Genomic DNA, 14,717 nt, shown 5'->3' with positions numbered 1-14,717 from the left:
AGAGGACTCAGACAAGGACAACATTATATGAGATCAGTTACCTACCATTGCTCACCATCCGCCTGGCCACCTCCCACAAGACAAGTCCAAAGGCCCAAATATCGACTCTCTTGTAAGAATCAAAACAATCCACCTGGATAGTTTCATCGAGAACTTCGGGGGCCATGTAGCGTTTGGTGCCCACACGGGGGTTGTTCCCCACATCGAGCTGATTGGTGCTCTGGGAATGCATGACTGCCAGGCCTAAAAGGAAGAAGACAACAGTGTCAACCCACTCCCTTTCTCAGAGGATTGCAGAAGGTTTTCAACCCAACCCAGTCAACTGCGCCCTCTTGTGGCATTCAAGGTGACTGCCACATTTCCCACCCCCCACCACCCCTAGTCATCCCTGGAGCGCTGTTGTGATGACTTAGGTGAGAGCAGGAAATAGGGCTGATGCCAGAAACATCCTGGGTGTATTAAGTTAATATAGGAAGCTCAGAGACAAAAAGATTTTGAGTGAATAATACACCAAATCAATATGAAGCTGGTGTTCAGAATCCACAAGGAAACAGACTCACTTGTTAAATGGGAGCCTCAAAAGAAGCTCTCAGCTCCAGTACAGCTCCCACTGGTCTCCAAACAAATTTCAAACCGTTTGAAGAAGGGACTTTGAGGTAATTTATCACTACACAAAGAGGCGACTGCTCCAGGCCCTGCTCTATCCTTAAAAAAGGACCACTCACCTGAACAGTTGTTATTGTTTAGTCACTCATTCATGTCGACTCTTTATGACCCCCTGGACTGTAGCTCGCCAGGCTCCTCTGCCCATGGGATTCTCCAGGCACAAATACTGGAGTGGGTTGCCATTTCCTTCTCCAGAGGATCTTCCCAACCCAGGGATCGAACCCACGTCTCCTGAATTGACAGGTGGGTTCTTTACTACTGAGCCACCTGGAAAGCTCCATCTGAACAGTAACCTGGGCCAAACCCACAGGCTTTTTTCTCAACAGCCACATGTACAGAGAACAGTAAGCTGACCCCAGATTCAAAGCACAGCTCTCATGTTAAATGGGTTTGAAGCACTTTCTTAAGCCATGACTCATTTCGGAATTCCTCAGCCAACTAAGGAGACCCACATTCCTCACAGACCAAGGGACAGATACATGCATGGTTTATTTGAGAATGGAATTTTTGATGCATAGGCAGACCAACTGAAAATGATTTCTCTGACACTGAGAATAATGAAAATTGCCAGAGTGGAGTTAGCAGGCTGTGTAAACCGTTGTATCCCAGTGGGGATCCCTCAAGTCATCTGTGGAGGATGCTTCTCCTCCCAGTCTATGGCTCTGAAAGGGTGGGATGACGACTCCATATAAAGCCGGGAGACAGCATGCATGTCATCCCAGCCTTAATAATTACCAGAGACACTGGCAACTGCGTTTGACTCAGACTGGTTCCTCTTTCCCTTAATTTTGTAATCAATCCTAAGATTCCATACCTACTATGAACATTTCCCAAATCATATATGCCCCTCCACCATTTCCAGAACCAAATAGTCAAGATAACAGAATACAAAACAAGCCCAGTTTAAATAGGCATAGAGATGCTAGCTGTGGTGGTTTTAAAATATACCCATGAGTGTTGAAACTTCTCCCTTAAAGAGGGGAAACTCAGTTCCCCATGCCTTGAGCGTGGGCTGGATCATCAAAGACAACAAGGCAGAAAAGTGTGTGTTATTTTCAAGATTAGGACATAGAAGGCATATGTTTCCCTGTTTGCTCTCTGGGGTCATTCACAGTGCTGGAGGTAACTCCAGCAGCCCAGTGAACAGGACCATACGATAAGGAGCCGAGCATGTCATGTGAGTGAGCAGCCATGAGAGTGAGCCATCCTGGAGGTTCCTCCAGCCCCAAGCAAGCCTTCAGATGCCTGCAGCCCTGACTGACGGCATGACTGTTACCCTCTAAGATCCTGAGCCAGAACCATAGCCTTGAGTTGAGCTTGACTGTTACCCTTCTAAGATCATGAGCCAGAACCATAGACCCAAGTTGTTCTGAAACTGCTGACTTGACTGTGTGAGATAATAAATTTGTGTTCTTCTAAGCTGCTAAGTTTTAGAGGTAATTCGTTTCCCAATAATCAGTAATTACACTAACTAAAGAGACAAACCAACCAAATGAAATGTACCTCAATTCCTATTTCAAAAAAACTGGAAAAACTTGAAAATGGATAGTAAATGATATTAAAGAATAATCAGTAACTTTTAGGTGTGATAAATTATGATTATGCAAGAGAAGTATTTCTAGGGGGTTCATTTTGAAGCATTTAGGAGTAAAGAATTGTGACGTCTACAGTTTATTTTCTAATGAATTTGCAAATATATATACTCAAGTCACATATAGATAAAGGAAATTTGGCAAAATTTTAGTAACTGTTGAATCTAGGTGTTGTGGATATGAATGATCATCAAACTATTTTTTCAGTCTTCATGTTTGAATTTTTTTATAATCAAAAGTTAGGAAAATACAATACTGGTATTTTTGCTAAAATACTGGTAGTTTTGCAATATTAATAACAATGTAATTGTGACTCTTAATTTCTAGATATAAAGTAAAAAGCTAATATAAATTGTGGTCACATAGGAATAATCTCCTGTACTACTGATCTACTTCCCTGAATACCCCTTAAAACATAAAGTTGTGTTTGAAACCATGAATCCAACTGGAGGGCTGTAGGCCAAAATAAATGTAATTAAATAATTAATCAGTTGGGTTTGCTGCAAATTTCTCCCAAGTCCCATAAACCAAAACCAACAGCTGCCTCAGTCTGCCCATCTTCCCTTGGCCTCTGAACTATAACAGTATCTACCATTTAAATGATTATTTGCAAAGCATTTATACAATTTCTGAATCTTACACAAGAATCGTGTGAGGCATAACTGACTTTCAGTAACATGAATTAATACATGAACACACTATTATAAAAGTTTCAAACACCAGAGAAGTACAAGGCACAGTATCACACACTGAAGCCCCCCTTGCTAAGCTCCCCCACTCCTGCACTGAGTATAAGCAGGTCAGCAATTAGGGCAGGTAAACAGATGGAAGGACCTGCACAAGAACACTGGCTCAGTAACTGGGAAACACCAACCACCTTAGCTTCACAACTCCTGGCATAGTCTAACAGTCTTCTACTCCACAACTTGCCACAACCAAAGTGTTAGTGTCATGCCTTCTCATACTTGGAAAACACTGTAAAATAATTTCTCAACGTGAACACAAGGACTTTAAAGGGATTCAAAAGAAAGAAAGTCTTCTGATATGTCAAATATTGTGTTTAATAACAAACAATTTTATCATTTATGTAATTAGAGCTCATACTGCCTAAACCTTTATTAGCATACCTACAAGACCTACAATGATATGAAAATAAGATAAACATTTTTTATCCAAGTAGAGTGGGCATCCCCAATAGTTCACTGCAATGAAGACCCAATATTACAATTCAGTTCTCATTAGCCTATCGTTCAGCCAGTATTCTAGGGGTCTAGGGTAAGTAGGTTTTATATAGAATGCCACTGTAAATGAAAATGATCTTATTTATAATGCAATTAAAGCTACATTAAGAATCACTCTACCACCTAAGAATGAGATATCTCAGCAGAGCAAATGGTAAATTGGTTTGGGGATTTTTCCCCTCCCCTTTGATTTAACTAATTTTGCGTTGGTTACAGAAGAACAACTTTAGATACCATTTTAAAGATAAGCTCATTCCATAGGTTATCTAACTGTGTGCCTACTTTGTGTAAAGGCTTGTGAAATCAGGAAGCACCAGTACTGGTTGCCTCTCAGGGTGGGTTGGGACAGGAACGAACTGGACCAGCCCAAAATGACTTTCTAGGGTAACAGGAAGGTTTCTATCTTGACAGGGATTTGGACTTTACAGCATCTGTCAAAACTCTGAGAGTTAAGATCTGTGCAATTAATGTGAAATGTAAATTTTACCTGAAAAGAAAAAAGTAAAAACTTGCAGTGAATGATACAGTGGTGTGTATGCTGAAGCCACTGGAAGGAAGGGTTTTGTCTGTAGTTTACTTTGAAATGTACAAAGACTGAGGTGTACTGATAAATAGGAGGCTGGATATGTGATAACAGTAAAATGTTCATGGGAGAATCTAGGTGGTAAATATACAGGTGTTCACCACGAAGCCATTTCAATTTGCATTCCTGAAATTTTTTGTAACAGTGTTAGGAGAGAAAAAGATGCAACCCAGCTAAACGGGAACATGACAAAAGTTAAAAAACAGTAAATTAAAAAATACTTTAAAAAATTTACCCAAATCTGCTATGCAACACTGTCCATTCTTCTTAACCAGGATGTTTTTGCTTTTTAGATCTCGGTGAGCAATGGCCGGTTTCCCTTGGGTCCCAAAGATCTCTATGTGCAAATGTGCGAGACCGCTAGCTATGGACAGCACTATTCTCAGGCAGCTCACTGTATCCAGAGTAGTAAGCTGAAGGTAGTCGTACAGCGATCCCATTTCATGATAATGTGTGATCAACCACAACTGTGTGCTGGAGTGTCTTGATGTCATGTCTGAAGCAATGAAACCTGGAGAGCGCAATGACAAAAATTAACAGACAAGTGAGAATTCCACATTACAGCTTAAGTACACAGAAACAGTGACCATATAGTAGAGATCACCCATGACAAAAATAATTAAACTCATCAACTACCATGAAAGAAGGTTTACAGAGGCATCAGCAGAGAAACAGAATGTACTTATTAATGCATTCAAAAGGCATTGCTAAAGAACAGGAAATTTTCATATTCACTTCCATTGTAAATAATCCTTTAAATGTTTTTTTAGCTTTTAAAAATATTTTACATTGCATTAAGATTCAGATAGGAATAATGTCTTTGTGCTTACCCACAATGATAGTGTCAAACCCTTCATCGTGCTGGCATTCCAAGCACAGATCATTCATCGTCCACCCAGAGAGAACATAAAACCTAGAACCTAGACACCTGTGTTCCAGTCTCGTATCTGCCTGTGATCTGCTGTGTAATATTGGACAACTCGTTTGCGCTCTTTGGATTGTCTCTGTTGTAAAATCAAGGGGTGAGTTTATATTAAATAGCTGACTGATTCATTAAATTTAAAAAGGAATCTATCAAATATAACAAGCATCCTCTTCATCAGTCACACAGGACAATCAAGATGATGGTATTTGTAGGCTAGAAAACACAGATTTGAAAAGGAAATATTACAGTATAATGTGAAAACAGCCTTATTGTATACTAATATGTGCAAAGGACAACAGGAGCCCAGAGCAGGGAATCACGGTAACTCAGACTAGATGTTACAGCAGGCTTCCATCGAGAAGTGACTACTGAAGTGGTCTTGAAGTGACATACTCATCCTGTGATAAACCATAAAAGAAAAGAATATGAAGATTTATATATATATATATATATGTATAACCGAGTCACTGTGCTATAAAGCAGAAATTAATGTGATACTGTATGTCAACTATACTTCAATAAAAAAATTTTTTTTAAGTGAGATATTGAAAGATGTAGATACAGAGGAAGGAAGAAACTTTTCTAGACATTCTGAGGGAACTTTTCAGGACACTGAAGGAATCTGAAGTCAGAGGCACTTCTTAACCTGTGAAATAGTGCACCTGTCTTTTCTGCTACAGAGCAGAATAGATCTAGCATTATAGATCTATGCTTTATGAACACACTTGATGGAGAGTGAAATTTAGAACTTAGAAATAAATATAAGGGGATTTTTTTTTAAAAAAGACAGATAAGACTTGAAGAATTAAATGACTTGTGAAAGTGTGAAAGAAAAGGAAAACACTGAAAATGCTTTACTACTTTATATAAAGTACTTTATATAAAATTTGTAACACTTTCAGAAATTTTGATTTTTATAACATTTTCACAAATCGGGATTTTTCTCAATAGACTAGTAGGATAAATATCATTATACTCATTTTACAAATAATTGAGTTGCTGCTGGGAGGTGCCAAGGATCACACAGCTATTAAGTTGCTACTAACTCCAAGTTTGATGCTAGCTGCCCTGATGCACCATACCTTGCATAAGAAAGTGCTGGGAACAGAGAGGAGTACCTAATCTGATCATCAGCAACAGAAGCCGTTACTAATTAGTGAGAACTAGCAGTGTGCCAGACAGGTTTAAATACCCCGTGTGCAATCTTCCAACAACCACATGAACAGGAAGGATTACATCACTAACATTAAAGTCACTGACACTAAGGCCAGTGACGTTACTGACATTAAGGCCAATAACGTTAAAGTCATTGACATCAGCATCAGTAAGCCAGCCAACAGTCTGGCTCTAGAACCCATTCTCTTCCCTACCAATTCATCCTGCCTTCAGACAAGCTGGCTTCTACTCAGAGAAAGACAATCCTGACATCTGTACCCATGGGACATCTGTAAAGTGAACTGAATAACACTTCGACACCTTGAGGTGGTCCCCCAGCCAGCCTTAGTCTCTCACTCTTCACCGTTCTCCAGCCTGTCTTTGTGTCCCCATAGCTGATGCTCTTGAACCCTTAGCTGACCATAACATAAATCAAACTGTGCACTTAGATGTTAGTTATTCTTGTGAAAGAAAGTATTTCTGCTACAATAAGGTACTATTGAAGAGCTGTGCTGGTGCTTAGTCGCTCAGTTGTGTCTGAGTCTTTGTGACCCTATGGACTGTAGCCTACCAGGCTCCTCTGTCCATGGGATTCGCCAGGCAAGAATGCTGGAATGGGTTGCCATTTCCTCCTCCAGGGGATCTTCCTGACTCAGGGATCTAACCCACGTCTACTACTGTGTCTCTTGCATTGCTGGCAGATTCTTTACCCACTGAGCCATCAGGGATACCCTATTGTATAGCACAGGGAACTATATTCAATATCCTGAGATTAAACCATAACAGAAAAGAACACATAAAAGAATGTGTGTGTGTGTATGTATATATAAATGGATCACTTTCCTATATAGCAGAAATTAATGCAGCATTGTAAATCAACTGTACTTCAGTTTTTAAATATTTCTGCTTAATCATTTTTACCACATAATATCCATCCTTAATGATTTTCTCAAAAATGGGTATCCCAAACTATAGAAGCACCACTCAAAAGAAATTAAATCACTGCAATAAATTTGTGTAGCCTTTATTGATTCCTCTGGCCAAGGGAGAGCAGCATCTGATTGAGTGAGTGATTAATTAAATAAATAAGTAAATAAGATTCATTCTCTCACTTTCTCTAAGTCCCCAAGTTCTTAGGGATTTTTTCTGGCCCTTAATTATGCTTTAGACCTTCAAGAAAAATGACTTTCAAATAAGTTAGTTAGTTAGTTCAGTCGCCCAGTCGTGTCCAGCTCTTTGCGATCCCATGAATCACAGCACGCCAGGCCTCCCTGTCCATCACCAACTCCTGGAGTTCACTCAGACTCACGTCCATCGAGTCAGTGATGCCATCCAGCCATCTCATCCTCTGTCGTCCCCTTCTCCTCCTGCCCCCAATCCCTCCCAGCATCAGAGTCTTTTCCAGTGAGTCAACTCTTGGATTTTTAAAAGCTGTTTACCACTCGAGTGTGAATTTGTAACTACATTTGCTGTAACATGCTAGAGCATTTTTATGGGACATTTGCAGTTTGAGAAAAAGCCCTCTACTGTTAGTGGAGACTGAATAGATGCCCGTAAGTTGGAAGTCTGGCCCAACCATTGGATGTGTTCATAACACAGAGAGAAAGTGATTAGGGCAAAAGCCTCTTTCAGAACAGCCAAAGTCATCTTCCCAGGCTCCTCAAGAACTAAAGTAAAACCCAAATCTTAAGTGAGGTAAGCAGTACCCTTGTGAGCCTCTTGAGTGGCAGCTCTTGTGGGAACCAGGCGCCAGGCAGCTCTGACCGTGGAGGAGTGAGGTCAGCATACCGAGGAGCATAGGGTTTGAGAGTGTTAGGCTCCAGAGCAGCACTACTAGGCATTCACATGGCTCACCATCCTGAGCTGGGTGAGCCCACCTCTGTTACATGAAATCACCGTCTTGGGGGCTGGGAGAGAGGCTCAACAGGGAGGGGACATATGTATACTTATGGCTGATTGACACTGTTGTACAGCAGAGACCAATACAACATCGTAAAGTGATTATTCTCCAATTAAACATTTAAAAGAAAAATTTTTTTAAGATTATAAAATATATAAAGAAAATCACCGCCTTGGTTTCCTCGTTTCTAAGATATGAATAGCACCATCCTATATGTCAAAGGGTTCCTGTGAGAATAAAAGAATCAGTACAGGTAAAATGCTTTGTAAGATGCCTACCACACAGCAAGTTTTCAAGTGCAGCTGGTTACTCATAGTTCAAAATAGCTCAGGGTTCAATTACAACCCCAAATTTTGTAATTTAGTATCTTTTAGGTAGTTTCCTTCCAGTTGGTCTAAAAAAGTTCTGACATTAAATGGTGAATCAGTACCTTTTAAGAGTATGAGACACTTCTACAGATGGAGAGTGTAATGGCTGCACAGTATGAATGTACTTAAATCTCACTTACATGATTAAAATGGTCAACTTAATGGATACTGTACCATAATTTTTTAAGTGCTATAATCTGTGTTAAAAATTTTCTTGAAGGATAGTTGATGTACAATGTCGTGTTAATTTCTGCTGTACGGCACAGTGATTCAGTTATACATATATATACACTTTTTCATATTCTTCTCCATTACTGTTTATCACAGGATGTTGAATATAGTTCCCTATGCTATAGAGTGGGACCTTGATGTTTACCCAGTCTATATTTAAGTTTGCATCTGCTAGTCCCAAACTCCCAATACTTCCCTCCACCATCCTCCACCCCCCGCTGCCACAAGTCTGTTCTCTACATCTGTGAGTCTGTTTGTGTTTTAGAGATAAATTCATGTCATATTTTAGATTTAACATGTAAGTGATATCATGTGTACCATAATTTAAAAAAAAAAAAAAGAGTGTAAGATGACAGGAATTCCCTGGTGATCCAGTGGTTTATTGGGACACAGTGTTTTCACTACCAGACAGGGTCAATCCCTGGACGGTGAACATCCCAAAAGCTGTGCAGCTTGGCCAAAAAAAAAAGTTTTTGGACTGAGATTCTCAGATTAACTCAGTCTCCCTGGTTTTAGTGATGAGAAAAGGGTGCTCAGAAACATACAGCTCTGGCCCAGAGTCACACTGTGGGCCTCTAATTATATGAGAGTAGAAACCAGCCTCCCAAGCTCCCAGACACTGTTCTGAACACCATAACACAGCCTCCCATCATTCACTTACCTGCTGACTTCTACACGAGACAAGAAGAAGAAAGAGTTGATTGTTTTAGGGAGATAAACAGTGAGGCCCCAGAACTGTGTGTGTGTGTGCGTGTGTGTGTATAATTATGTATTTCTTGGGGGCTAGAGTTGGCAGTACTCAGGGGTTGGGGGAAATCATGATCTCATATTCAAAACAATATGCTCTTTTGATAGAAAAGAAAATGATCACAGAAAACCTCCAAGCCTCTACATTCAAAAAGCTGCTAAAGAAGAAGTTAAAACTGAAAAAGGTAATACATTTTCTATGTACCTTCTCACCTAAAGGGACTGACTACATAGTAAAATTAATCCATGTAGCTGTAATTATGATGAGGGTACCAGAGCTCATGAATTCAGAATTTCCGAGGATCATTAGGTAAGAAGAAGTGGGCAATGTTTTGCCTTCTACGCTCACACTGAGGGAACCTAACTTCTCTCCCATGAATTGTATTGCAAAGGTGCCTTTCAAATTTCCAGAGTGACTAAATACAATTTAATCAATATTTACTGAGCACCTACCATGTGCAGGGAACTGTCCCCGGGACGGGGTGTGAAAACAAAAACCTTATCAGTTACAACCAGGAAAATAGGAGTATCTACCCTTCTACAGTCATGGTGAAGATTAATGAGAAAATGGACATGACATGCAGCAGTGCTTACTGCATGGTAACTAATCCTGACTGTTGTTACACACACACAAACTACAACATAAGGCAGTGTATGGTAAGAGTTACACAGTGGACGTACAAAGTACAGGAGGGCAGAAGAGTACAGGTAGACCCCTTGGGAGAGTCTGGAAGGGAACTGAGAAGTTTTGATGCAAGAAGGGGTGGCTGGAGCAGGGGTATGGGGAGAGTGAGTGAGCAGGAGCCACATGACAAAGGCATGGACGATACCCAGGAATAACAAATATCGCAAGTGGCTGCATGTGGGCATGTGTATAGCGGAAGCAGCAGACACTCCTTGAGACCTCAAAACAGAGCACCTGGAATGCTGGGTTCAGACATCACAAATGTTGCAAGCGGTATGAGAGTCAAAGACATTTTGAGCAGAAGCCTCTCAGCTCCCCAATGGAAGATAACTTAGTATCACACGATGGACTGGAAAGGCAAGACCAACAGCAGTGATACAAGTGAGGAGAACTAGGTGAGGCCTGGGGCCCAGCGGGGACGGGAAGGGAGAAAAGGACACCAGAGACGAAACATACCATCAAACCGTTAGAGTCGAGCATTGAACAACTTTCATACCATGATTTGCAGACAACGTGACTCAGGCTTCAGTAATACACCGGCAAATACCACACTGGCAGTACTGGACTAGAAATGACTTCTGGCAATGGCCTTCCTATAAGCCACACCCAATCCAGCAGCCATGAAGTAGCCAACACTATCCTATAATAAAGAGTCCAATTCTATAGAAACTTTACATCCACTCTTAAAGAAGCACTCCAGGCAGCACTCCTCGCACAGGTATTAGTATAAACACATTTAGAGAAACTTTTCAAAGAGAAGTCGACGGACTCAAGAAATATTCTAACCCTTTATACTTCCATAGCAGTATTTCAATCAGCTCTTCACATATTTCACAAATGTTTCCAAGCTTTAGTTTCCAAATTAAAATGTATGCTAAATCCCTCTCTAAATCTGGGCTTTAAAAAGCAATGCCTTGTTTGAAGGAATGTGCATTTAATTATGATGTCCCTGGGAGCTATGAATCTCTAGGAAATCGTCCAAAGATCTTTCTTAGCTTGATTCAAGTAATAAATATTCAAAAAGGGTGGGGTAAGCAGAACTACGGAGGAAGCCTTGAAGTGAACAATATGGGGCAAATTTTTGTTATTTAAATAACAACCTGCAGAGGAAGACTTAGCAATAACAATTTCCTTTTCATCATCCAGAGAATCTTCAAACTTAGCTTCTCTGCAGATTTAAACAAGAGATTGGTGTGAAAAGAAAATTCAACAGTGTATATAAATGCTGACGGCCCCTATGTCACCATTCAGGAGAGACTTGCACATTCACAGACACCCAATCAGAGAGGGCAAAGGCAGGCAGTTATTTCTTTCTAGAAAAAAACTGATGAGGGGATTGTGTACTTACCTAAGATATTTTCATGCCTCAGCATCACAGTGTTGTACAATTCTGTTTCCCTAAACCACGACTTCTCATCCCGGGAGGAAAAGATCTTCACAGCGACGTTCTCCCCTTGCCAGCTGCCCCTCCACACCTCGCCATACCTGCCTTTCCCTGTGGAAAGCAGCACAGAGGTGACACTGGGCAGGAGGACAGGACAGGTCACCAATTAACACTGTGCCCGCCACTCTCAACCCTCCCTTGGAAAAATGCCACTAGGGAATATACTGGGTTGGCCAGAAAGTCCATTTGGGTTTTTCTGTAAGATGTTATGACCAACCTGATAAATACCACTACTTCTTGCTTATAAAGACATCCAAAGGCAAAGTGGAAACTGCCCCTCCCAGCCTATTGCGGTATCACATTAAACACTCTCAGAACCTGTATTCGTACAACGAGCTGCTGGCTACAGAGTTTACATTTATTTACATCCCTCTCTGAAAAGGTATGAAATGCATATGGTTTGTAAAAGCACATGAAAGTTAGTAAGACTCAGAAAATATAGATTATTAGACTTCAGTGTTGATGAAAACCAAGAAACATGTATGTGGCTAAATTGAATAGCTTATGTGATTCCTCCCCTTCATAATGGATCAACACAGACATTTTCTAAGAGTCCAAATTGGTGAATTTACATAGGCCTTTCTATTTTTCACAAAGGAGACTATGAAGTTTGAGATGTGTGCTCTGAAGGATTAACACATACGCACACACAAACAGAACAATACTGGTGTAGGAAGTAGACGGGCAGCCACTGCCATCCGTAAAGGGTTTCTTGGCAGAGGATATATTTCCAAAGAGGATCTGCAAAGTCTTACACATGTAATCCCAGAACAGTCCTAATTTCTGACACTGGTTATGGGTGTTCCCTTGTGAGACAGTCCCTGTGAGGCCACAAGTGGGCGACCCCGAAAAGGCCACTTGGAGAAGACATTTTCAAAGCACGGTGACTAGCTGTGATCTGATCCATGGAGGACAGTCCCGGCGCAACTGGCAGCATGTCAACAACATGCTCCTGCTTCCACTCTTCTCCTTAATTACAGGTAGATGATCAGGGAGGTTAGGTGGAGGCGGGAATTACCATGAGACAGTGGGGATCATCACGGGGTATAATCAAAGGTGAAGATGGACGCGGAACCTAGAGCACTACAGCAAGAGATCCGAGCTGCAGAGCAGTGGGGCCTTCCGCCAAGGCAAGTGGCTGATGGTAATCTCAGCTGGTAATGACTGTACACAGGAATATATGCATACACAGGAATACAGCTCTTTGCTGCAAAACTAAGCCACCACGAACCCAAACATGGAGACGTAAAGCATGTCTGTCCAGAAGATTATGTCCTGAAGCATAATCAAACCTGCTCACTCTAGATTCCCTTATGATAAGCAGTGTCTCCCTTCTAAATACCAATGACTAATCCAAAGGGCATTAAATGAACCCAGTAAGGGTCTCTGTGGGCCACTGTCAAGTCACAAAAATCGTATTGGGTGCAGGATTAATTTGAATAAAGTCATGGCAATTGTCCAGCATTTGTAGTTTAAGATGAAGACCAGTGCTAAGATCTATAGCATGGACTGCTACAAAATGGAACACTAATCTTCTCCTGCCTTTGGTTCCATTCTGTATCTTTATTAGCCCTTTGTTCTCATATTCCCGTTAGGAAGGAAAGAAAAATACCCCAGAGCATTGTGGACATTACTATATAGTTGCCTCAAATCCTTTTTATAAAGGAAACAGAGACAGATGTCAGCCTAAGTAGACAGAACTGAAACAGAAACCTACTTCAGTGCTTTTCAAAGGCTTTTAAGTTGTCAAATGCTTTTTGCAAATGCAACCTTATGCATAAGTTCCTGAAAACAGAAGCAGAGCTGCCTCAAAGTCCTGGCCATGGATACCCAAAAGAGGATGATTTAACACCTGAAATTTAGAGGTTCATTGATCACCACCTGTAACAACTGATCTAGTCCAATTCACTATATTTTTCAACCAAAAATAGTAAGATACTATCCAAACAGTTCATGACATATATTTTTATCCAAGGCTGTACTACATGAACACTAGAAGCTACTGAAATGCATGGCTCTTTAACATTAAGGCAGTAAAATGATGAATCTGAACTATTTTTAAAAATGCTGAAGAATATCGTTACAATCACAAACAGAATGCATTTTTAAAGATGCAGTATCATTTTGTCCTCTGGACTCTGGGGTCCACCTCTGAGGGCTGCTGTTGCGTGAATGGTGAGTACCATGGGACAGCAGGCGGGGGGTAATGTCCCCCTTCACTGCCTTCTGATCCCAATCCAGTCACCCTTGTTCATAAACAAATAGGGTGTTAGCTGGTATAAGAAAACTACCTTGGTTGTAAGCAGTGAGCATGTTGGGAGCTTTTCCACTTTTGTTAATATTTTTCCTACTCATAGTCCACCGTGGAGGAGAAGCATGAAGTGGGAGTTCAGAAACAATCACAGTAGCTATAGCAAACCTAGAGAAAAGGCCACAGGCTCCTGCCAGCAGCCTGTGTTCCTGCAGGTGGTGGTCGCTGTTTGGACTACCTCTGCCACCTGCCTTCCACTGCTGTATTTGGGGATGTCCTGGCTTCCATGAAACCAGGAAAAGTCAGAGGGTAGCAGCCAAGGGTGAAGCCGCCTAGGATGGCCAGTCACCTCCCAAAAGCCAAAAATGAGATGGCAGGAGCTGCAAAGCCAGCTCACGCCTCTCAAACTGGGAGAACCAGGAGGAGAGTGTGGAGATGGTTCTAATCCATGACTGCTACTGTGGGCATCCCTGCGCGCCATCTAAAGGAGAAATGAATGGAAACTGTCATGTGAATGGCAAATATCCAAAAATCAGGGCTTAAAAAAAAAAAGCATGCTGCACCATCTTCCAAGAGGACAATTCAGCAGTATATAAGACAAGGCATAAAAAGTTAAAAATTTGACCCAGGAGCCCCAATTCCTGGAATTTTATTCTGCTCGCTCAAAAGAAGCAACGTGTGCCAATTTTTTTTTTTTCAAGTATTGTTAAAGTTATTACTCAACAGACAATTACACAACCACTCAGATACCTGTGATGTGTACAAATACATGAAAATGTACATAAGCTTAAAACTAAAAACAGGGACACATTACATACACACTATGATTACATCTCTACACAAATATAGTCTGATACAGGAAACAAAAATGTGAGAGGCCATACAGAAATGTACATAGCTCCTTTAAATAAAGGACTTATAAGGGTAGC

The 14,717-nt window shown here is 41.0% G+C and overlaps 1 protein-coding gene across 2 annotated transcripts in view; it reads right to left on the bottom strand.

The window, feature by feature from the left end:
- The window catches only part of ACVR1 (activin A receptor type 1), a 130,793-nt gene that overhangs the window by 12,210 nt on the left and 103,866 nt on the right, over window positions 1–14,717 (bottom strand). For both annotated transcript variants that reach the window (XM_025276330.3, XM_025276337.3), the window contains 3 exons: window positions 11,442–11,588; window positions 4,318–4,593; window positions 46–243 (listed from right to left, as the gene is read on the bottom strand). In XM_025276330.3, coding sequence (XP_025132115.1) covers window positions 46–243; window positions 4,318–4,593; window positions 11,442–11,588 — 621 coding nt within the window. The remainder of the gene's footprint in view (window positions 1–45; window positions 244–4,317; window positions 4,594–11,441; window positions 11,589–14,717) is intronic.

Source organism: Bubalus bubalis, chromosome 2, assembly GCF_019923935.1.
Source record: "Bubalus bubalis isolate 160015118507 breed Murrah chromosome 2, NDDB_SH_1, whole genome shotgun sequence".
In the NCBI taxonomy this organism is placed as follows: domain Eukaryota; kingdom Metazoa; phylum Chordata; class Mammalia; order Artiodactyla; family Bovidae; genus Bubalus; species Bubalus bubalis.
This window is presented reverse-complemented; position numbering and strand designations above follow the sequence as displayed.